General features: G+C 41.9%; 1 protein-coding gene across 1 annotated transcript in view; it reads left to right on the forward strand.

Moving 5' to 3' along the window:
* The window catches only part of MYLK4 (myosin light chain kinase family member 4), a gene marked incomplete at its 5' end in the record, with an annotated part of 46,358 nt that extends 25,209 nt beyond the window's left edge, over nt 1–21,149 (forward strand). Inside the window, 9 exons of the mRNA XM_083358174.1 lie at nt 480–573; nt 2,327–2,436; nt 3,822–3,963; nt 7,025–7,095; nt 8,175–8,303; nt 13,536–13,688; nt 14,933–15,011; nt 16,127–16,193; nt 20,996–21,149. Of these exons, the coding sequence (XP_083214300.1) occupies nt 480–573; nt 2,327–2,436; nt 3,822–3,963; nt 7,025–7,095; nt 8,175–8,303; nt 13,536–13,688; nt 14,933–15,011; nt 16,127–16,156 (808 nt within the window). The 3' untranslated portion in view covers nt 16,157–16,193; nt 20,996–21,149. The remainder of the gene's footprint in view (nt 1–479; nt 574–2,326; nt 2,437–3,821; nt 3,964–7,024; nt 7,096–8,174; nt 8,304–13,535; nt 13,689–14,932; nt 15,012–16,126; nt 16,194–20,995) is intronic.
* Between the last annotated feature and the right edge of the window lie 3,114 nt (nt 21,150–24,263).

Consider the following 24,263-nt stretch of genomic DNA (forward strand, 5'->3'; position numbering starts at 1 on the left):
GGGAGAGGTGCGCGCGATCCTGGAAGCACCGAAGCCTCGGCCGCGCACAAGTCCTCGGTAAGCTCCGGGCGGTCACTTGCTTCGCGTCTCCTGAGGGAAGGGGGGGCGACTGGAGCGGGCGTGTTTCCTCACCTGCTGGGCGCCGCGATTTGCCCGGGGAACGTGCGGGCCCCGAATGGCAGCGTGGAGCGAGGAAGCGGACAGCCAGGGCTTCCCCGAGAGCCGTGGCCACACAGGGTATTCCTGTGTATTCAGGCTTGCAAAATGGCGGATCGAGCCTCTGCTGGCGGCAGAGGCTTGCAGAGCGCGGATCCAGCCTCCGCCGGCGGCGGAGGCTTGCAGAACGGCGGATCGGCTTATACTCGAGTGAATAACTTTTTCCAGTTTTTGGGGGTGAAAATGGGGGGGTCTCGGCTTATACTCGAGTCGGCTTATACTCAAGTATATACGGTATGCTTTTTTTCTTTTTCTTTCTCTAGTGGACGGTTTGGCCAGGTACATAAATGTGAAGAAAAAGAGACAGGTCTCAAATTAGCAGCCAAAATTATAAAAGCCAGGAGTGTAAAGGAAAAGGTAAGTGGGCTTTGAATAACATCTTATAGCAGGGGGTTTTCAAACTCGGCCCTATTATGACTCATGGAGTTCAATGCCCAGAATTCCTCAGGCAGGCACGCTGGCCTAGGAGTTCTGGGAGTTGAAGTCCATGAGTCATAAAAGGGCTGGGTTTGAAGACCCCTGCCTTATAGCAATGTGTAGGCTTTGTTATCTACTGAGTTGGCTTCACCTGGACAAACTTTTGCAGATGGACTCATATGCTTTTTGTGTGATATAAAGATCTTAGCTATTTGTATGAAGAGCAGCCTTTGAAATCTTCACTTTAATCTCTCCCCCCCTGCCTCCCAACATCAATTTAGGTGATCTATAAAGCAGAGGCCACAAATCAAGGGAGAGTGTTGTAATTTCTTTCACATTATTATTTTAGGAAGAAAATCTTATTCCACTTTCTCAGCTCTTGCAAAGGTTCATTGCAAAGTTCCTCAATGCTCTGCTTTGGAATAGAAAGTCAAACATATTGTGTACTTGGGTGGGAAACCACATAGGAATACCATGCTATAAACTAGATTTAAGTAGTAAAAAACAAAAACTTAGCAGCAATGGCAAGCCAGATCTACATTGCTGTCAAGAAAAAAACAAAAACAAATGTCCCCATGAGATTTCTAGGAGTTAATTCAAGCTGAAAGAGACTATCAGAACTTAGGTCAGCCCAAATTGTAATTCTCCATTATTCTGGAAACTTAATCCTATTCTTAGGAACTAGGGAATAACAGAAGCCCAAAAGATTGATTCTTCTCCTAGATATGTCATCGCATTTTAGACAAAAAAGAAACTGCATATGCTCTGAAGATCAGCCTGCTGCAAAACACAGAATCTCTCTCTCTCTCTCTCTCTCCCTCATCATCATCATCTCTATTATGTCATGGGCTCTGATGAGCAGGAATGAAGACACACGGTTGAGTACAGAGAAACTCATTATTTTATTAAGCTGGAACTGTACTAAGAACTTGGGTGCACCCCGCCACAATATATAGCCAGACCCTCTGGTAGCAACCAATCAGATTAAACCCATGCTTGCCTCCCAAAGTTGACCAATTGCAGGACCGGAGACGTCCTGTCTGGGTTGCTGGAGAACCGTTAGTTCTCCAGCAACGCACGTGGTGAGGTACCACAAGCCCAGTACATAACAATCTCTTTAAGCAAGCAAGACCCAGGATTTAATTCTTATACCTTTCTCTCCTACTCTTTCATGTAAAGACCTTAAGATATTTTTTTTCCTCATCCTTCCACACCTCAACTGCTTTCTCTGATCTTGTTCTGGAACAGCATCAGTGTTCAGCTTGCTAGTTTAACCATTATAGACAGTTCACTTGATCAACAATATAAAGCAGGTTTCTTTCTTTCTTTCTTTCTTTTTAGAAAGATGCCTTAGTAGTTCAAAGTCCATCTAGCTTAGCAGACAAAGCAGAGGCAATGCCTATCTGAATAGAGACCTAAAGAATGATAGTCATGGCTTCTTCTTCAAATGCAGTTGCTCTTGAATTCTTAGACTTGGGCAAAGTATAAATTTTGTTGCCACTCGAATATCGGGGGTGCATATTTCCACCAGCTGAGGTTCAGCACTTTGGGATGTCATTACATTGGAAAAGGGAGCTTTAAGAGTTTAACTAATATATGGAGACAGGAAAATCAACAATACTAAAGATGGCATTAAGATTTTTGCTACATTCTCCTCAAATGTAACAATATTCTTTCTTTTTTTTCTTTGCAGGATGAAGTGAAAAATGAGATTACTATAATGAATCAATTGACCCACATGAACATCATTAAGCTGTATGATGCTTTTGAATCAAAAAATGATCTTGTCCTTATTATGGAATAGTATGTATCAATTAGATGTTTGTTCTGCTTTTCTTTCTTAACTATGTCTGCAGCCAAAGCAATTAATGAGATTCTCCTCATTCTCCATTCAGTCAACAATGTGCTAAACACAGCAACTGTCGTTATCTTTTATGGGTGTATAGAGAATGTAGACAACATCTATAGTTTACACAGCTTATTCAGTTCCATCCTACAGTATATCTTCCACTTTCCTCTAATATACTTAACCTGGAACAGGTTTATAGAGATTACATAGTGACAGAACAGAAGTTAAGTTTTGGAAAGAAAAAAAAAATTCTACATTCACACTTAGGCAATTTTTTTATTAGGATCAATATTATCCGTACTTACTACTTCTGAGTCGCGGTGGTGCAGTGATTAGAATGCAGAACTGCAGGCTACTTCTGCTGATTGCTGGCTGCCAGCAATTCAGCAGTCTCAGTCTCACCAGCTCAAGGTTGACTCAGCCTTCCATCCTTCTGAGGTCGGTAAAATGAGGGCCCAGACTGTTGGGGGCAATATGCTGACTCTATAAACTGCTCACAGCGGGCTATAAAGCAGTGTGAAGCGGTATATAAGTTTAAGTGCTATTGCTTATTGCTATTCAGTGCAGGTATTTACAGATTCAAAATTGGAAACCATGTAGAGGTTGGATCCACTTCTGTTTGAATATGGATGTTTTGAAATACTACAATTTGATTGGGGTGTTTGAATTTTTACATGCAACCTGACAAGGGGAGGGTGATGTTGGAAGTATGAACTAGATTGGCAACATTTTCAGTGAAAGGTGCTTAGATATATCAGGGATTCAACTTTTGCATGTAAAGCATGTGCTTTACTACTGAAGTATATCATTAGTGCACTAGAGGATCATACTATTCTTAAACTCTCTCTCTCTCTGTCTCTGCCTGAAGAGTTCTAAGGTAGACCTCACCATTTGGAGAATAAATGCCATACTTAGATTTCTGCACATCTATGATCTCCAGTAATTGTTTACTCACTGAAAACTGTACATTTAGCTTATTGCAAATCTCTTGACATTCACTCCTTGAAATACTCCACCTTCAATAAAAATAAAGCTGTTGACAATTTGTTTTGGAATTACGATCAAAAAGTATATTCTACATCAGGTAATAACCAAATCCTGAAAGATTCATTGCAGTTTGTTTGTTTTGTATGTAGCCAATTTATGAGAGTCTATGTCTGCATGTACATAGTCACATGGGAAACAAACATTTCTGACCAGCCTTCCCAATTCTAGTGTTTTCTTATAATCCTAGATCGTATGGACATGTGGAGCATGCCAGGTTGGAGAATATTGTTCTTGAATGTGAAATTTTCAGCAGACTGAATTACGAATTAAGTCTATCTGTCTCTCTTTTCAGTGTGGAAGGAGGAGAACTGTTTGATCGGATTCTTGATGAGAACTCCAACTTGACAGAGATGGAAGCCATCTTATTCATAAAACAAATCTGTGAAGGGATTCAGTACATGCATCAAATGTATATTCTCCATTTGGACCTGAAGGTGCGGTGCATTTGTTGTACTTCCTATGCAAAAAAAAAGTATATACTAGACTGAACATCTTAGAATTCAGTATTATGATAGCAGTTGATGACCCTTTTTGATTTGGAGCACTGAGTATCATGAATAGACTCAAATTTCAGATAATAAAAGCATATTAGGAGTGGGGACAGAATTTTAGAACCCAGATTGTCCTTTATCCTTAGAACTTGTAGGCAATGGTTAGAACATCTACTCAGGCTGCGGACTATTGTTTTAGCAGTAATCCACCACATTTCAGTGAATTAGAAGAAGGTCCAAGGGCCACAAGAAAGCAGTTAAAATGATCCATCCTGCCGTAAGATCAATTGCACTGGGGAACAACTTTTCTGTCTCCTGTTTGCTGTGATTGTACTACACTGTCTTTCAGCATGCCATAGTGCTGAAAAGCAAAGTGAAGTTCAAATGTTAGGCAACTTGAATCTTCTCTCTGTTCTGCAGTATTCCTTCCTTTTCTTGGTGTGGTAGCTCTCTGGACAGCGGAAAAGGATAGTTGCTAATACTAAGAAAATAACTATTCCTATCGTGGCCTAAATTCTTAAGGCAAGAGATCAAGTGGATGGATAGATGAATGATAGGACAGAATATTTTATTTGGCCATGTGATTAGATCCACAAGGGACCTGTCTCCAGTGCAGAAGCTCTCAGTGTACATGCAAAGCAACAGAGTAATAATAATCGTAACAATGATACCAGTAAGACGGGTAGTATTGAAGATGAGAAGGGCAACCATAATACGATAGCCATGCAACATGGGTATTATACTTAGATGTAAGACAGTTCTGTCAGAATTAGGTGTTCAGTAGAGTGATGGCACTGAGGGAATAAACTATCCTGCGTCTAGTTGTTTTGGCATGCAATGCCCTACAGCGGCATCCTGACGAGTTGAAACAATTTATGTCCAGGATGTGAGGGGATCTGTAGATATTTTCTCAGCCCTCCTTCTGACCCACAGTATATGCAGATTTTCTATGGAAGTCAGGCTGGTTGCAACTGTTTTTTCCCCACACTCCTAACTATTTGTTGGTATCTGTACTTGTCCTGTTTGGTTGCTGTACCAAGTCAGACAGTTATAGAAATACAAATGATGGACCCAATAATTTCTCTGTAGAATTGTATCAACATTTCCTGGGGCAGTCTGAACTTGAACTTCTTGATTCAGAAAGAACATTCTTTGTTGCGCGCCTTTTTAATGATGTTCTAATGACATTTCGAATCCTTTGGGAGATTAAAGGTAAAGGTAAAGGTTCCCCCGCACATGCGTGCTAGTCGTTTCCGACTCTAGGGGCCAGTGCTCATCTCCGTTTCAAAGCCAAAGAGTCAGCGCTTGTCCGAGGATGTCTCTGTGGTCATGTGGCTGGCATGACTAGATGCCAGAGGTGCATGGAACACTGTTACCTTCCCACCGTAGTGGTCCCTATTTTTCTACTTGCATTTTTTATGTGCTTTCGAACTGCTAGGTTGGCAGAAGCTGGGACGAGTAACAGGCACTCACTCTGCTACGCGGCACTCGGGATTCGACCCGCCAAACTGCCGACCTTCTGATCGACAGGCTCAGCTTCCTAACCCACTGAGCCACCGCATCCCCTTTTGGGGGAATTATAGAACCCCAAAACCTGAAGAACTCTGCTGCTGGTGGTAGTATCAGACAAAAGTTCTATCAACTTTCTATAAACAATGGGAATTTACGAGGCATACATTTGATGGTAGCAGATGTCAAACCATATTCTCCATTGAATCAAGAACTGTCCCTGAAGTTATCTTCCTCTAGGAAGAGAAGCTATTGGGCCTTGTTGCATTGTAAACATTTATTTATTTAGGCATCCAGTGCCTTGGTTGTCTCTAAATCAGAGCCATGTATTTGGCTACTTAGCTTGCTGAATGTGATCCCAAATAATTGAATAACTTGGTGAGAGTAAATGCATATTATGTTACTTGAACGTCACTCTATTTTCACTTCTACAACACTAAAACCATTAGGAAAAACTCAGTTGCCTGTGGCCAAAGAAAAATCTAATTTTTGTTCCTGCCAAACCTCTCTGCAAAAATCACCAAGTCTGGATTTAAAGAGGGACAATATCAATTTTTCCTTTTTGTTGATTCTTATTTCATTGGATAAAGTCATTTTTAATTACCAAATTGCTTAATTGAAATACCAATTTGCTACATTATCTAGTTATGTATTTTTATCAGATGTTGGAATATTTAGTTCTATGAGTGTAACTGAGTGAAAATCTGGTTAAATCTGTATCTTATCTGGTTTGGGGATTCAGCCCAGAATTTACTTTGGAGTATTTCTGTGATATAGATGTTCATGACTTATTTTTCTGTAAATATTTGTAAATTTGGGGGGAGGGGAAGGAACTCCAAGGGAGGGGTTATTGTTTGAAGGCTGGCATCACAAAGGAAACTGTTGTCTAGCTAAACTTGTAAGTAACATTTCAAAGTTTGAGTCCAACATTAATTTATGAAGCAGAACCAATGGAACCAGTATTTGAATAAGTTAGCTCTTTATCTACAATAGTTCTTATCGCCTATAATAGCTAATATTAGTTAATAATTAATTTCTGCGCAGTTCACAAGTTTACCTTGTGTTAATCCGTCATATTTGGTTTGTTGAAGAATAAAGTAAGAAGTTCAACTGCACAGAAAAATTATTAAAGCAATGTTTTCTGAAATACCCCAATATCAGCACACAATGGGCTGCAAATTACACTCCCTGATGTCCTGAAACCAGCCAAAGTGCTTTCATTTCCTTTCTGAAAGTTCACTAATGAATTCTTTATCTCAAATTTCTGCATTCTGTCAAACAGAAATTCCACCACAAGGGAATTGCTGCTCTGGTGGAGTGTTCCCAGCCTCAAATACCACATGATTATAGTTTGATTTATCCACAAAGCCTAACCTGCTATAAAACAACAGCATCCAGATGCGTATTTTTAAGCTCTGGTGTATTTTTAACACCAGATCCTAGAGCATTTCATTCACCGTTTCTCATAAATGTGCACTTTTATTTCTTCTGACAGCCTGAGAATATCATGTGTGTGAATCGAGCGGCATTTCAAATAAAGATTATTGACTTTGGGCTGGCAAGAAGGTATGTTGTTTTAATCAAATAGTCAGCAGCTCTCATTTTCTCAAATTGAAATCTATTTCAGTTCAATGCCATGTTTTGGGGACAAACCAGGTTAAATAAGAAGGGAAGTGTCTTTAGTTTAAAGAGAAGAGGGCTGACCTTGGATAACATTGCTCTAGTTTAGATCCTGCAGAACGTGGACCTGAAATCTTCACAGAAAAGTTCTGTATGTTTCTTCTGTCATTTTTTTAAACAACAAAAGAATGAGCCAGTGAATTTTTGTTCTTATTGGAGGGGGAAGGAGGCTGGTACAATAAACAGTGACATGTTCAAATGAGGCCAAAATCATGGGTAAAAGTCATCAAAGTGAGCCTTTCATTCTGAAAGCCTTCACCACTTTCGATTGGCACTTATTTAACATCATAACTTAAATCATAAGCCCTTTTCAAGAGGCCATCCTTAGACCCAACAGCAGGGCTTTTTTTCTCATAGAATGCTCAGAACGGGGTTCCGGCACCTTTTTTGGATGGAACCTTGTAGGGTAGGCAAGGCAGGTTGTATGACATGTGTGAGTTCCGGCACCTTTTTCTTTTACAAAAAAAGCACTGCCCAACAGTATTGGAGAACCTTTGTCCAGTCTCCAACCTTCTCTTTGAGGGAAGGTTGTTGAGAACATATTTCTCTCGCAGTTACAAAGAACCCTGGATGAAGCGAATTTTCTAGACCTTTTCAATCTGGGTTCAGAACATAGCACAGCACTGAAAGAACATTGGTTTATGACTTATGGGAGGATCAGGATGGTGCAACCATTCTGAGCCTCCTGGACTTCTCAGCAGCCTTTGGTATTATCAACCAAGGTATCCTTCCCTCCAACTTCTCCCATCAATAAAAACATCTGCTAAATAACCTGATCAAATTCTCCCTCTTAGATACTTGAAATCCTAAAGAAATCTTCCCCACCTTAATACCCCCTGATGGTGACTACTAGGAAAGTTATAATTCCTAGCTAGAAAAATTGTTGAAGTATTATTATGTGCTATAAAAGTCGTATTTGCTGCTACTGTTTTCCATGGATTCTTTTTTCTGTTTTGTTTCTATAGATACAAACCAAGGGAAAAACTTAAGGTCAACTTTGGCACTCCAGAATTTCTTGCTCCTGAAGTTGTGAACTATGATTTTGTATCTTTTCCTACTGATATGTGGAGCATTGGTGTCATTGCCTACATGTTGTAAGTTGAACGAAATTCTAAATATTAGGATTGCGAGCGCTTCCAGATAAAATTTTTATTGTGCAGTCACATAATTTTATTGGGACATGGAATTTTATTGGATGAGGACAAATAACGATAATGGCAATTTTCTTTATTTATTTTTAAAATTTATTGGCCGCCCATCTTAACCCACTGTAACTCTAGGCAGCTTACAATATTAAAATATAAAACTGTATAAAATCAAATAATATAAGTACAATACTATATAAAAAAAATCAAGCTAGCTAAAAAGATGGGGACAGAGGGAAGTATGAAGAGAAGAGAAGGGGTGGGATCTGTTGTTAATCAATCACCCCCAATGTGAAACCCCTCCGTTGGAGCCTCAAGTCAACTGGAAGAGCCAGGACTTTAAGCCCTTATGGAAAGTAACTAGGGTTGGAGATGACCTTACTCCAGCAAGGAGGGTAAGATGTTCTGAGAACACCTTCCATTATTCCCCATGCTAGAGAATCTGTTAGGTAGAAAAGATTGATGGCATAATACTTTGTGACTGATGAGAAAAACACATCTTCCTTCCCCTGTCCTTACCACTTTCTACAGAGGGAAGATTGAGAGCTTCCTGTCATATTGCATTACAGTCTGGTTTGGAAGCATCACCACTTCAGATAGGAAGGCGGTGCAGAGTGTGGTGAGGATGGTTGAACAGATTATTGGCAGTTCCCTCCCTTCCATCCAGGACATAGCATATAAGCGTTGCTTGAGCAGGGTCTGTAAGATTGTCTGGGACACTACACATCCTCTTCATGACCTGTTTTCCTTGTTACCTTCTGGGAGGATGCTTCCTTTGTATCCGAGGCAGAACATCCAGGTTCAGTCACAGCTTTGTTCCATACAGTATTAACCTTGTGAACTCTAACGCTTCCTCCTTCCGTTATGTATTCAAGTTGGATAGTGATTAATATTTATACGTTACTTATATGTAATGGTGTAGGTCTAGACATATGCTGTATATAGTATGTTTAAATGTGTGTTATGCATGTTTACACATTGAGAGCAAGCAACTAAATTTGATTTTTAATGTGTGCCATTGTGCCTGCAGTAAAAAAAATGACAATAAAGGTTATCTATCTAATCTGTCTATCTAATTCTCATCTGGAATATCCTTAGGTTTCTTTTTGTGTCAAGTTCCAAAAATCATGGTGAACTTCTTTGACTAACTCAAATATCACAAAATAGTATACAAAGATGTTAGCTTATGAAGCTTGACTGTAAAGTATACAAAGATGTTAGCTTATGAAGTTTGACTGTTGTTGTACCCATGCGGCCCCTGACCCGGCGCAGATCCCAGTGGGCTCCATGGTTTTCCGTGGAGCTCCCGGAGATGAAGCGTCGGAGATGGGGCCTAGAGAGCTATTGGAGATCCAGCGGGTCTGAATCCGACCGATTGCGACTAAGGTCCTCTACAAGGTCTTATCTAATTACTTTGCTGCCCTTATCGCGTCTGCAGATAATCTCCCGGTTGCCCTGTTCACGGTGACCCGCTCCCTCCTCAATCAGGAGGTGAGGGAGGAGCCCTTGCTGGGTCATGCCGAGGAGTTTAGTCAACATCTGGCGGACAAAATCGCTCAGATTCGGGCTAGTCTGGACTCCGACTGGGCAGAGTCTGACAGAGGTGACACGAACAGTCTTGGTGATGTTATCTGGGAAGAGTTCGACCCTGTGACTCCAGAAGATGTGGACAGGATCATGGGGAAGCTGAGCTCCACCACGTGTTTATTGGACCCGTGCCCCTCCTGGCTGGTCTATGTGGCTCGGGAGGGGACACGAGGCTGGCTCCAGGCAGTGATAACTGCTTCTTTGAGTGAGGGTAGCTTTCCTGCCGCCCTGAAGGAGGCGGTGGTGAGGCCTCTTCTCAAGAAGCCTGCCCTGGACCCGGCTATTTTGAATAACTATCGTCCAGTCTCCAACCTTCACTTTCTTGCGAAGGTTGTTGAGAGCGTGGTGGCGCATCAGCTCCCTCTGTTCCTGGAGGAAGCTCATTATCTGGACCTGTACCAATCGGGCTTTAGGCCTGGGTACAGCACAGAGACGGCATTGGTCGCGCTGGTGAATGATCTCTGGCGGGCTCGGGACAGGGGTTGTTCCTCTGTCCTAGTCCTATTAGACCTCTCAGCGGCTTTCGATACCATCGACCATGGTATCTTACTGCGGCATCTCAGGGGGTTGGGAGTGGGGGGCACTGTTCTCCAGTGATTCTCCTCCTACCTCCTGGGACGTTCGCAGTCGGTGCTGACAGGAGGGCAGTGGTCGGCCTCGACGCCTCTCGTTTGTGGAGTTCCTCAGGGGTTGGTCTTCTCGCCTCTCCTGTTCAACATCTATATGAAGCCGCTGGGTGACATCATTCATGGTTTTGGAGTGGGGTATCATCAGTACACTGATGATACCCAGCTTTTCATCTCTACCCCAAACCACCCCAGTGATGCCCTCGATGTGATGTCCCATTGCCTAGAGGCGGTTCGGTCTGGATGGGGAGGAACAGGCTTCGGCTCAATCCCGACAAGACCGAGTGGTTGTACATTTCGGCATCTCGGGAAATTCGGTCCATTCCATCTTTAACCATGGGGGGTGAGGTGTTACCCCCCGTAGATAGGGCTCGCAACTTGGGTGTCCTCCTTGACTCACAGCTCAGTTTGGAAGACCATGTAGGAGCTGTGACCAGGGGGGCTTTTGCCTGGGTTCGTCTGGTGCGCCAGTTGCGACCCTATCTGGACTGGGATGCCCTGCGTACAGTCACTCATGCGCTCGTGACCTCTCGTATAGACTACTGCAATGCTCTGTACATGGGGCTGCCCTTGAGGACCACTCGGAGGCTACAGCTGGTGCATAATGCGGCCGCGCAAGTTGTGATGGGGGTCTCCTGATACTCCCATGTAACACCTCTTCTCCACGAGCTGCATTGGCTTCCAGTTGCCCTCTGGGTGAGATTCAAGGTGCTGGTGATGACCTATAAAGCCCTAAATGGCATGGGTCCAGATTACTTACGGGAGCACCTGCTGCTGGCGTCATCTTCCCTTCGTCCTGTGCGCTCCCACAGAGAGGGCCTCCTCAGGGTGCCCTCGGTCAGAGAGTGTCGGCTTGCGGCCCCCAGGGGGAGAGCATTCTCTGTGGGTGCGCCAGCCCTATGGAATCAATTACCAGTTGAGCTCTGGATGGCTCCCGACCTTCGCTCTTTCCGCCGTGATCTGAAAATCTATTTATTTGAACAGGCCGGCCTGGTTTAAGGGTTTGGGGTATTTTTAATTATTTATTGTTAGGGCTTAACTTAATTTAATATTACTTTTAACTTTTGTATGTAGTGCTTTTATTGCCCTGTACACCGCCCTGAGTCCTTCGGGAGAAGGGCGGTATAGAAATTCAATTAAATAAATGAATTAAATAAATTAAATAAAGAGCAGAAGAGAGGGGGAAAAATGGCGATGTTGAAGGCAGAAATCTTAAAATCACAGCCTTTAGTGCTGTGTTGATGACCTTACAGTAACAGCTGAAAATGCAAAGATCTCGAGCCTCTAGTAATGAAAGGCAAGGAGCAGGGTGAAAAAAATGCGACTAAGATTAAATAGAAAGAAGAACAAACTAATGACAGCAGAGACCACAGAGGGTTAGAATTGAAATGAAGATACGGTGATAGTTTATGACTTTTTAGCATCTACTATCCACCATAAAATAAATCAACACTCAAGAAATACACTGCAAACTAGCATTTGATGGAATAGGAATGAAGACCCTGGAAAACATGTTCAGATGCCATGATATGTCTATACTTACAACCATCATAGTCACGCAAGCTATCACATTCCCTGTGACACTTGATAACATGGGTGTCAAACTCGCCATGTCACGTGACGTGTTGTGACGTATCGACACTTTTTTTTCACATTGTCAGAGCTGGGATGGACGCGGTCTCCGCATGATGCAACTGGCCCACAGGCTGGCAATTTGACACCCCCTGCTTTCTAAGAAGCAAAAAGTTAGAAGTAGAAGCAGTACAAAATTATGCTTTTGAATGTTGGTGTTGGAGAAGATTCCTGAAACCCTGTCACATAGGGAAAGCATGTTGCAGACCCCATCAGTTAAATTATTCTGACTGACAGGGTCCAGGAAGACAACTTTCTCTGCTGTCGCCCCCTCCTTGTGGAATATTCCCACACACTGTCCAGCCCCGTGGACTCGACATTGAAGGGACGGGGAGGGGGACACAGACAATGCCTGGGAGGAGGCCAGCGACGGCCTTGCCCTCCCCCCTTACCTGGACTGGTAGAACACACGGTTGCTAAACAGTTGAGCGGATCCACGACCAGCCGGCCGGACCGCTGTTCAGTGCAGGGAGGCATCAAGGAGCTGGAAGCCTGCCGCGCGTCCCAATGAGCAGCTGATTGGTGCAGTGACATACCAGGGAGCCAGGTGCCTGCAGTGTGTCCCGACGAACGGCTTAGCAGAGCAGAGAGATGGAAGCCTGTAGGGCATTCTGCATTGCTGCTCATATTACTTCACACACCGGATGTTGGTTAGGTGGGTGGGGGGTGGAGCCAGTTGGGAAACGTATATGTAAGGCACTGGGAGGAGATTGCTCCCAGGCTAACTGTTTGTTGTTCCTGTGAATAAATGCATGCCAGAACATTCCATTATTAAAGCCAGCCACCTGTGAACTCTACTACTTGTTTCCTGTTGGAGCCAGGGGGTGGTAAGGACTTCTCTCTCTCTCTCTCTCTCTCTCTCTCACACACACACACACACACACACAGACACACAGACACACACACACACACACACACACACAGAGAGAGAGAGAGAGAGAGAGAGAGAGAGAGAGAGAGAGAGAGAGAGAGAGAGAGAGAGAGAGAGAGAGGCAGGCCTCCCCCTTTCCTGGCCTTCCGAAAAGGAGTTAAAACATGGCTCTGAAGCTTCACGTGGGGAACCCAGAAAGGCACAGCAGCTGTGGGGCTGATTGGCACTCTAAGAACCCTAACCCTTCACCTTTTATCTACTTTTCTTAAGCAGAGTTCAATCAACCTTGCCTCCTTTTAGATTCTATTCCTTTTTAAAAAAATAATTCTTATATGCTGTTTTTATATTTTAATGTTTTTATTGTATACCGTCCAGGGTCCTTCTCTGAGGGAGACGGGCAGTTCAAAAATGTTATGTTATGCTTAATGACCATGGTTTGTTTGGTTTTTTCCCCCCTTCCTATAGGGTTACTGGATTATCTCCTTTTCTGGGTGATGATGATAATGAGACTTTGAATAACATCCTGGCTTGTAGGTGGGACTTTGAAGACGGAGAATTTGACAATGTGTCTGAAGAAGCCAAAGATTTCATCTCTAAGCTTCTTATCAAAGAAAAATGGTAATTACACACCTATAATGTTTTGCTTTTAATACGTTGTCTGCTCAATTCCATTGCTACACACTGATACACAAAAATAATAGTCATGTTTGACGCAATTACATTACTGCTAAATGTACAAGAACTAAAACAAATTCATGATATGCCAAAAATGAAAACTGCATTTTATTAACAGGTTAGTATAAGGTGCATATTAATAGTTAGATACTAGTTACATAGTATTACTCAGTTTTTTTTAAATTAATAATCCTGAAGGCGTGGTGGTGACTGATGTTAGTCATGATGGTGACTGAATTGGCCCAATAGGAACACCATAAAAGCTGCAAAGTTCTAGGGAAAAGAAATTGCAGAAATCACTCATTAGGGATGTACAAGTGGTCCTTAACTTACAATCAGTTCCTTAGTGTCCATTTGAAGTTATAACGGCACTGAAAAAAGTGACTTACAACTGATCCTTAGACTTGCAACTATCGCGGCATTCCCAGAGTCATGGATCAAAATTCAGGCATTTGCCATGTATTTACAATGGTTACAGCATCCTGGGGTCATGTGATCGCAAGTTGCAATCTTCCCAGCTGACTTCTGACAAGCAAAGTCAATGGGGGAACCAGGATTTGCTTAATGACTCTGTGATTCACTTAGCAAAAAAGATTGTGAAATTAGGCATGTCTCATTTAACAATTGTTTTACTTAGCAATGGAAATTCTGGAGCCAAATGGGATTGTATAGGAACCAGAAGATGGATGAAAATTTGTATGAATGAAAATTAGCCTAGATTAGGGGTCTTCAAACTTGGCTGTTTATGACTTATGGACTTCAACTCCCAAAATTCCTTATACAGGGTGCCTGGCTGAGGAATTCTGGGAGTTGAAGGCCACAAGTCATAAAAGGGCCATATTTGAAGACCCCTGGTCTAGATGGACACTTTAATTTACATACATATCCTGAAATGAAGACTTGTATGTTTAGTTTTCATTCAGAATGAAATTGGCCAGCTTACTAATGAAGAACTTGAATAATGAACCTATATTTTTGCCATAAGTGATAAGCTTAAGAACACCGTTTCTGAAAGTATGTTTTGCTTTTTTCCCCCCAAATTCAAATCTCAGGCTAAAGCTGTCTGATGCTGCATCAGACCCTCATCTTAAAACACAAACATACAAGCAAATATCAGACTTAAATATTTCTGGTATTAAACGTTCCTGTATACATATCACCCAATAACCTTGTTCTTTCCTATTTAGCTGGAGAATTAGTGCAGGTGCAGCTTTAAAACATCCTTGGTTGTCCAACCAAACACTCCATTGCAAACTGGAAGCTAAGGTCTGTAGATCTGATCAAAATTGTTATTTGCATTTATCTCTTAAGCTCTTTGTAGGAAGAAGTGATTATTAATTAGGCTGGTCATTATAAATGAGTCTCCTATTCATTTCTACTATTTGATGACCAGATTATTGCAGGGGGGAGTGTTGGGGGATGGGTGGGGGACACTATTGAAGATATTCATTGTCACTAAAATGGTGTTATTATCTTTGGCCCTGTAAATTATAATTGTGAGCAATTTCTTGCAAAAGATGTTGATAGAGTACTTGCAGGTACATGCAGGTATGTAATTTGAAATATGAATGCAGCCCTGGTCATACGGTCAGATAATCTGGTTAGTTATCTTGCCTGTAACAGAATAACAGAGTTAGAAGGGACCTTGGAGGTCTTCTAGTCCAACCCCCTGGACAAGCAATAAACCTTATACAATTTTAGACTTTTTATGTACTTCTTAAACTTGCCTGTACTTCTTTAGAAAGGCCATTTGCATGCAAATTCCTTGCCTACCTGATCACTTTTCTTTTTTTCAAGAGGAAGGACTGAGGTAATTGTGCACTTGTAAAATGTCACAACCATCTGATCTCCTGATTCAAGATACTATTAGTATAGTGGATTTTATTTATTTATTTTATTTATTTAATTAAATTTCTATACCACCCTATTCCCGAAGGACTCAGGGCAGTTTACAGGGCAGCATAAAATACAATATAAAAATAATATAGAATTAAAATACATTAAATTAATTAAGACCAATTAAAACAACATTTAAAAAGCTAAAACCCCTTCAGTCCAGGCCTGATAGATCGAAAAACCAGGTTTTCAGGTCCCGGTGAAACGAACGCAGATAGGGGGTGGTCCTAAGTTCCACGGGTAAATCATTCCAGAGGACAGGCGCGCCCACAGAGAACGTTCTTCCCCTAGGAAGGCGCAAATGTGTCGATTTCTCGCTATATAAAGATAGCCAGTGCCTCAATAAATACACCCACTCTGTTATAGGATTTGCATTTTCCCCAGCTCAACTGAAAGCAATAAGAACACACTGGCAATTGCAGTTTGAAACGCATCATTATATGACAGGTCTTGTGATTTATTTTATCTTTTTTTTGCTCTCGTAGAAGAAGAACAAATGTTCTTCTACATCTTAAGCACCTGGAGTTGCATAACATCTCTCAGAACTGAAAGGTTGGTATTAAGTTTATATGTATCTATCTATGTATTACTGGCAAGCACATATTTTGTGGCCACCACGTGGAGGTCGTCTCAGATACTCCCACTGCCAGTTATGGCAGCATGGTAAATCTAAGCTATTCCTTCCTGCCATCACAGTGGCCAAAAGAAACATTGGAACTATGTAATGAACAGTTGCAAACTGAATCCACTAACTGCAATTATCTAGCGTCATTTTCCCACGCTCCCACATGTGCACTGGCTTTCCGTAAATACCAGAAGGACATAGCATTAGATCAGCCTTCTCTTAACATTGCTAAATGATTCGTGATGCTAAGGTTAGAGTTGTTCATATGAACATGTATGTTTACAAACAATTCTGATGGAACACGTTAGAGATTAAAGAGAAAGAAGATTCAGTTTATTATAGAACATGGGATAATTTTTAGCAATGGTTAGGAAAACAAACGAACTAGTGAGAAATGAATGTGATATGTTATTTTGAATATATATTAGTAATTAGTAATATATATTTTGAATTATATTAGTAAGAAGAATGACATGTATTGATTAACTGATACTGTTTTTATCGTTTATTACATTCTCTACAGTTATCTATTACTATATTCACTATTGTTAATTGAACATATGTACCCGGACAATAGCCTGTTTGCTAAAGAATGAAAGTGTTATTGGGGGATAACCCCAATGTTGATCCCAACCCTGTCCTAATCCCAACCCCAATCCTGATCCCAACCCCACCCTAAACCCTGATCCCTAACCCGATCCTATTTTATCCCTAACCCTATAAAATTCAATAAAATCCTTTAAAAAAGAAAGACTGATGGAAGACAGGGAGGCTTACTCACAAGAAAAGGCACACATACTCTGCATAAGGGAAGGGGTGGGTGGGTGAAATTTGTCCCAAATACTGCCACAAGTTGAATTACGGTATATAATATATGAGCATATTACAAATCTGTGGGACTTTTATGGCCATCATTTTATTTTTTTTCGTGTGCCCCTAGCTACTTGGGGGTTGGGCTGGATGTTGAAAAACCTAAGCAGGAAATCCTGCTTAGCAATTTGAGATCTCAGTAGATACTGCACACCTATTTCCAGGAACGCTATGGAAATCTAGGTCTCAAATCTTACTGTTCAAGAAAAGTTCAAATTCTTTGGAATCTGCATTATCACAGATCGCTTTCTCCTTTTTGTATTACCCTGCAACACTGTATATTAAGCCAAATAGTCTCTGTAACTAGTAGCTTGGATTTTTTTTAAAAAAACAACTTTGAAACAGCAGACGTATCTAATATTTGTCGTGTAAGCTTTAAAAATTGCCTCGCCTCTCTCTCTATGTGATTGTGATGGGATCTCCCTCAAAAAGACCACCCCCAGACTCATAGCTATAATGCCAATTAGTCCGTGTCTAAAATCAGGAGCTTCAATTTGAATGACTTCCCCATGAGAACTTTTCCTTTTTCCGTTAAAAGAGAGATCCCATGAGTGGCTCTACACTGCCAAGAAGCCTTGGGACCATAACTCCCAGAATTCCCAGCCAGCGTGGTTGATGGACCTCTGGCTGGAAATCCGGGGAACTGCAGCTCCAGTACAGTCGAAGGACAGCAGAGAGGCAAAATGTCTGTGTTTTTTTTTAAAACAAATGTTTGATAAATTAATGCAAAAAATATATACTGCTCAAAAAAATAAAGGGAACACAAAATAAGACATCCTACTATTAAACACAGTACATTGTGTTCTTTAAGTGTTCCCTTTATTTTTTTGAGCAGTATATATTCTTTTAAAGCACCTCGGAACTAGTTCAAAGGCACAGTTCTGCCAAGGCTGAGAATTCCCACTTTTTCAGAACTGCTTATTGTTTTTAAACACCTTGAATATTAACTATGAGACAGGGAGGAAAAAAAAGAAGAAGAATGCAAGCCACTTTTTCATTCAGAGGCTAATTCTGAACAGGCCATGCGGTAATATGAGTCCGCCTTGTGGGACTACAAATGTAATTGAATGGTTTGTCATTCAAGTATTTCTTTGTAAAGACGCCTCTGCAGAGTTTCAAGGCTCCTCGTTCACAGTGGGTTCCTGTAAGTTGCACTGCATGTTTCTATGTCTAAGCCACCGAAACCACATTGTTCCTAACCGCTTCAGACATGCATTGAGTCAAATTGGTGGGAGGAACCACGATTGCTTGATCCAGACAGGGATAAGGCAAAGGATTCTTATTTTTACCGGACCTTGATCTTTGGTGCTGTTTGAATGGAACTAACTGAAAGGAAGAAGAATCCATGGTTTACCTAAGTCCTGCCAGATGCTGTAGCTGAAGTAGAAGGTGGTTGGTTGGTGGGACTTTCCTTCTTAGCTGCTGTTGAGGATTGCTACGTTGTTGACTTTTCCCCCTTCCTATTGCCCTCCTATTTGGACACTATGCCAGATTTTCTTTGGGGTATATGGGAATCATGGGTCTAGGTTCCTGCAGAGAGAATATCATCTTTGCAAATCCATATTGGGGCTGGAGAGCTGCGGCAATAGTCTTGAGCCATACAGTGCTGTTTTGTGTAAATGCGACTTAGCTTAGTGAAGTAGCCTATTTAAATCCTGATCCGACAATGAATTACAACCGAAACAACTGTCAGTATCATGTAGAGGCATTTTCTTGTACTGGGGAAGAAAAGCCAAGTGACGCCAGAGGTTAAAGTATCTCCTGGGACAAGTAAAATACTGAAGCTTCTTATTGTTCTTAACTGCTGAGTCCATGATGAATTGGCCAAAGCAAATTACTCTGATTTAATTAGATATAATCTAGTTTAGATTAGATTGTAAAGAGTGCAAAAGAGATTTCAAATCACGCACAGAAGTATTGGAACAAAGAAACAATAGTAACTCGCTTGCATGTGTTTTAGGGGAAAAATGCAAAAAACCCCCAAAAACCTAGCAGTTCCTCAGATCTGATTCCAGCATTAGGCAGAACACACAGGTCTCTTGGCAGGCCGAGAGCAAAATTAAACAGAAATGTTGTAATATAATATGCACTCAATGTCTCCTTTGTTTTGCTTGGTGATGTTGACTGCTAATTCATTCATGGTTTTTAAAAGACCATCACATCAGAGGACGTTTTAGAACTAGGCTTTCTTTGTAAAAAAAAAAAAAGAATATATAGGGTAAAATCGAATGCAGTTTTTCTGGCTGATGAAACTGCTGGCCTCAATGGGATAAGACAGAGGATACGTCCTTCCCGCACAATCCTTTCATATTGAAACATTGATGAGCTTGAGGAAAGTGATCAGCTTCTAGCAAAAGTGAACGGTCTGGCTGCCTGTTTATGAAAAACCACACAAACATTTTGACCGCTGTAAGACTGAGAGTTTCCATATGCAATTTTGGATTCTGACCCTTCAGATTCTAAACTAGGCAGAAGCCCCCGGCTCCCTTCCAGCTTTTCCTCCAACATATACACAGGTCAAGGACTAGCAAAAATGTGATGGCAGGGACAGTGTAGATAGTCTGTATCCCTCACTCCATAGCATTGCTCAACTATAAGGAAGAGCAACTGGTAGGGGGAAAAAATTGGAAACGGAGATGAGCACCGGCCCCTAGAGTTGGAAACGACTAACACGCATGTGCGGGGAAACCTTTACCTTTTATTAAAAAGAGGAAGGAAAATATCCCAGACAGGAAGAAACCATGTAGTTTGCTTTACTCCTAAGCTAACTTGCAATGTACACAAAGGGTTTCATACAAAAAGCAAACTCTCCTTGCTTTTTACAATGATACAGTCCACCAAATGGATTATTATAGAGCCAACTTGGTGTTGTGATTAAGGCATCAGGCTAGGCACTGAAAGATGGTGAAATCACCATCTGAACTCCAGAGACTTGTCTAGGTAAGCAGTCACACTGACTCAAAGAAAAACAAGAAAGTCCAGTTGCCTCGTGAAAAAGCATCTTTGGGATAACTATGACCTGGATGACTGAGAATCTTCATAGACATTCATGAAACATATTTTTCCTTTCTTACAGTTTAGACTTTGACTGGTCTTTCTTCCACCACTGAGGTGGCTCCTAGTTGTCACATAATGTTTTCCACTAGAGCTCCAATATCTCATTCCCCACGCTCCACTTCCCAATAATGGAATGATGGTGTTTATATCAAGGCAGATGTCTCCAGCTGTAAAGAAGGGAGCGGTGATTCTCTCAGATGGAAAATGCTGAGAAGCAGAGAGCAAGAAAAGATATTGAAAGACAAGATTAAGTGTACAGCAGTGTCTGTGCTATATCAGGGGTCCCCAACCCCCAGTCTGTGGACCAGTACCAGGCCGTGGCATGCCAGCAACTGGTCGGCACAAACAAGCAAGCCCCCATCCGCAAGATGCAGGCAGAATACAAAACCACCCACCCCTCCGGTCCATGGAAAAACCTCTCTCCACAGAACCGGTCCCTGGTGCCCAAAAGGTTGGGGACCTCTGTGCTACATCTTAAATTAGTCTGCTGCTCTCAAGTATGGTAGAAGGTGAAGTATAGTAGTAAATGGTCACCTATCAGACGAATCAGCTCTGTTCAGGGAATGCCCAAAATATCATTGCATTATTTTATTATGATTTGCAAAACACTTTGCACTGGACTTAACAACGATCATAGTTATGGCTGCTATCTTGCCTTTTTTTTTTTAACCACACCTTGTAAACACCCTATGAATATTCAACACTAAGCTATGATTCAGTGTAACCTTTTGATGCATCTGTAATGCTTTTGGAAGCATATATTGTGGATTTAACCTGTGGCTTAATTCTGTTTCTTTTGCAGGAGAAGTTGCTGTGTAATCACTGCTTTTGTGATGTTTGGAAACCCAGATGAGTGGTTCTGAGGCTTCACCTTCCTCTCCTACTCCCCGAGATGACTTGAGGTTTTTACTAAGTGGACCAACAACCACTTGAGCTGCAGGATTTACATCCCAGTAATGCTGAGCTACTCTCTTCTTCTTCCCCTGCTTTCTTTCAGTCTTCAGTGGCAATTGGCGTTTCCAGGAAAGAGCGCCATTTGAAGACAGTACTAATTTGTGCTTGAGATTGGTATCTTTGCTTACAGTCAGCATGATATTTCTGGTGTTCCCAGAGTCAGTTGTTGAAAGTACGGCGAGATGATCAGATTCCTGCTCAGCTCAGCAACAGAGGTTGACCTTGATTTTGTGATGGCTGCTTTCAAAACTACTGCATTGAAAAAAAAGCTGTTAGGGGAAAAAATTGGGGTAAAATTATGTGTGATGTGTAATGGTGAAGACATGGCATCTCTTTTCCCTGCAAACACAGACTGACTGCTGTTGTCATGATAAGATGTTCCCTGGAATGTCTCCTTCACGCCGGTTGCTAACATATAGTAGTACTGTAATATTGTTTAAAGTAGGAACTTTAAAAATGGTGCATTTGGCAAGGATGGGCCTCGCATGCAGGTTTTTCTTTCATTTTGTTTGAATTTGCTAGCTTGTGAATCTTTTTCGGAGCCTTTGAATGTTCCTATTTAAAATTGCCGTAGGTTAAAAACAAATGGGAGTCTCCTAGCTTCTGAAATTTGGTGCAGTGAAGGGTTGAGAGTTTACAAATAGGAGTTGTGAATAGCTAGAAACTCCCCTTGTGACCTCAGGCAACAAGCTGCGTCTCAGCTTTAGCTTTGTTTGCAAAGGTAGGATGGGGCATGAGGTGGAGGAGTCGGGTGGATTGGGATGGGCAAAAGGAACTAAATATGACATGTGCTTCATGATATCATCATGCAAGTGAAGGAACATGATCAGCATCCTTCGTGAAATGACATCGTGCTGCATATGACGTATTGTTGCATATACTGGATGTCTCTGCTCAGCCCATCATCTCAATAATTATACTAGCTTACAAACCCAGATTGTGCCTGCAAACGGCTTTGCGGCTCTCAACAAAGACAAGAAATAATAGGCGAACACAATAAGGCTAACTTATTGTGAGATACTAGAATTTTGTCAGGGAAGCTGTAAACTAAATCAAGTGAAGAACTGGTGGCACAGGGATATGCTGCAATTGTCAGTGGTTCTTTTCTTTACAGTGATCAAGAAAGATTTCAAGTAGATAAAAGAATTGATAGTTTGGGACATTGTAAGACTGAGTCTGAAACAGAATTTCACCCAAATTAGTTTAGTAAAACAATTGTTAAAACATAGAAGTGTTTATGAAAATTTGAAACAGAAGTAAAGAAATGAGAGACTTATGACAAAGTGGGCAAAAATGTTGGGTATAATACCCAGATGGAATAATGGGGAAATATGTAACTGAAATTTACCTTATGTTATAATCTTAAAAAGAATGTTTATAAAGTGATGTGCCATGTGTATGTACCATTGAGGTATATTTCTATTTTTTTTCTCTCTCACACACACATCTATCTATCTATCTATCTATCTATCTATCTATCTATCTATCTATCTATCTATCTATCTATCTATCTTTCAAATTTATGTTGGAAGCATGAACAAGAGGGGACATTTTATCATGTTTAGTGGGCGTGTAAAAAAGCTAGAAAATTCTGGATCCAAACCCATACATTGATTCAGAGGATTTTCAAGATTAATATACAATTGAAACCAGAGGGGGTTTTTTGAGGGGGATTGATGGACAAAAGTTATGGAATGTTATTGCTGTACAGTGAAATTGCAGTAAGATTACTGTATTGATAAAAATAGAAAGATATGGCATTACCCCAATAGAAGGATGCTTGGTGTTAAGTCGCATGGTCGCACACAGGGACGGACACTCAACTGGGTATTAACTTCTTTATTGGGGTCAGGAACAAGGCTGGGGAAAAGGGGTTACCTGGCGTCTCTTTATACTTGCCCAGGTGAATACCATCCAATAGATTCAAACCTGGGCTTCCCGCCAGTGCAGGTGACCAATAGATTTAAACCCTGGCTTCCCGCCAGAGCTGATCATGCCTCGGGCTGTCAGGCTTTTGTTCGCAAGCAGGCTTTCCCGCCAAAAGCGGTTATAGCCTGGAGCTGTCCAGCCCCCTGCTGTGCTGACATCCTGTGTATGCTTTTAGTCGCATACACTACACCCCTTCCCCCATAGTGAGGGGTTATCCCCTCTCTCCAACTATATACAACTTATTAACTATATATAATTTGTTACCTTCAATTAGTTTCTTTGACATTTCCACTTCCTCCCCCCTTAGGAACGCACATAGTCCGAGAGATAGCTTGGAGCCTTGTGGGCCCTGCTTGACCGTCTTAGGACTGTTCCGACTGGTGGTGGTGTGCTGTCACCTGTTACCCCTGGTTGCTGTGGAAGTGGTGGATTGGTGTGTGTGTGTGTGTGTGTGTGTGTTGTTCTAGGGGCTTGTGTAATGCTGGAGTTTAGTTGGCCGCTTTGATAGTATTGTTGAGCCCTTCCTTTGTTGGGGTTTGGAGTTTCCCTGTTTCTACTGCTGGTTTCCTGCCTGGCATAGGGTTGCCCTTGTGACCCTCTGGTAGCACTGCTGGGTGCTTGTGTTGATGCTTCCTCCTCATCGGATCCCAGTGTGTCCTCAAAAACCCTTTCAGGAGCCCTTCTCCTTAGCTGGTCTAGGTGCCTCTTCCACAGGAGTCCCCCCTCCACCCTTACCTTGTAGGACAGGGGCCCTGTTTGGGCTAGTATTTCCCCTGGCACCCATGGGTGGCCTGAGCTATAGTTTCTCGCCCAGATGGAATCCCCAGTGCTAAAAACTTTCCTGATGTTTGGGGGTCTGACGTCTGCTGCTACTCTGTCGGGGTGAAGCCTGTCCAGTGTCGTTATCAGACGTCTGCCCCATCTGAGTTCAGCTGGGCTTTTCCCAGTTGCGGAGCAGGGTGTTGAGTGTTGGTGAAGAAGGAAGGTGGCCAGCCATTGCTTCCATTGCCCCTGAACAATGAGCTTGAGGGCGTCCTTGGTTGTGCGAACGAATCTTTCCGCCAACCCATTACTGGCCGGATGGAAGGGGGCTGAGGTGGCATACCTAATCCCCAAGGTCCTCAGGAACACCTGAAAATCCGATGAAGTAAATTGCATTCCGTTATCTGACACAATTACATCTGGAA

Source organism: Vipera ursinii (genome assembly GCF_947247035.1).
Source record: "Vipera ursinii genome assembly, chromosome: 3".
NCBI classification, from domain to species: Eukaryota; Metazoa; Chordata; class Lepidosauria; order Squamata; family Viperidae; genus Vipera; species Vipera ursinii.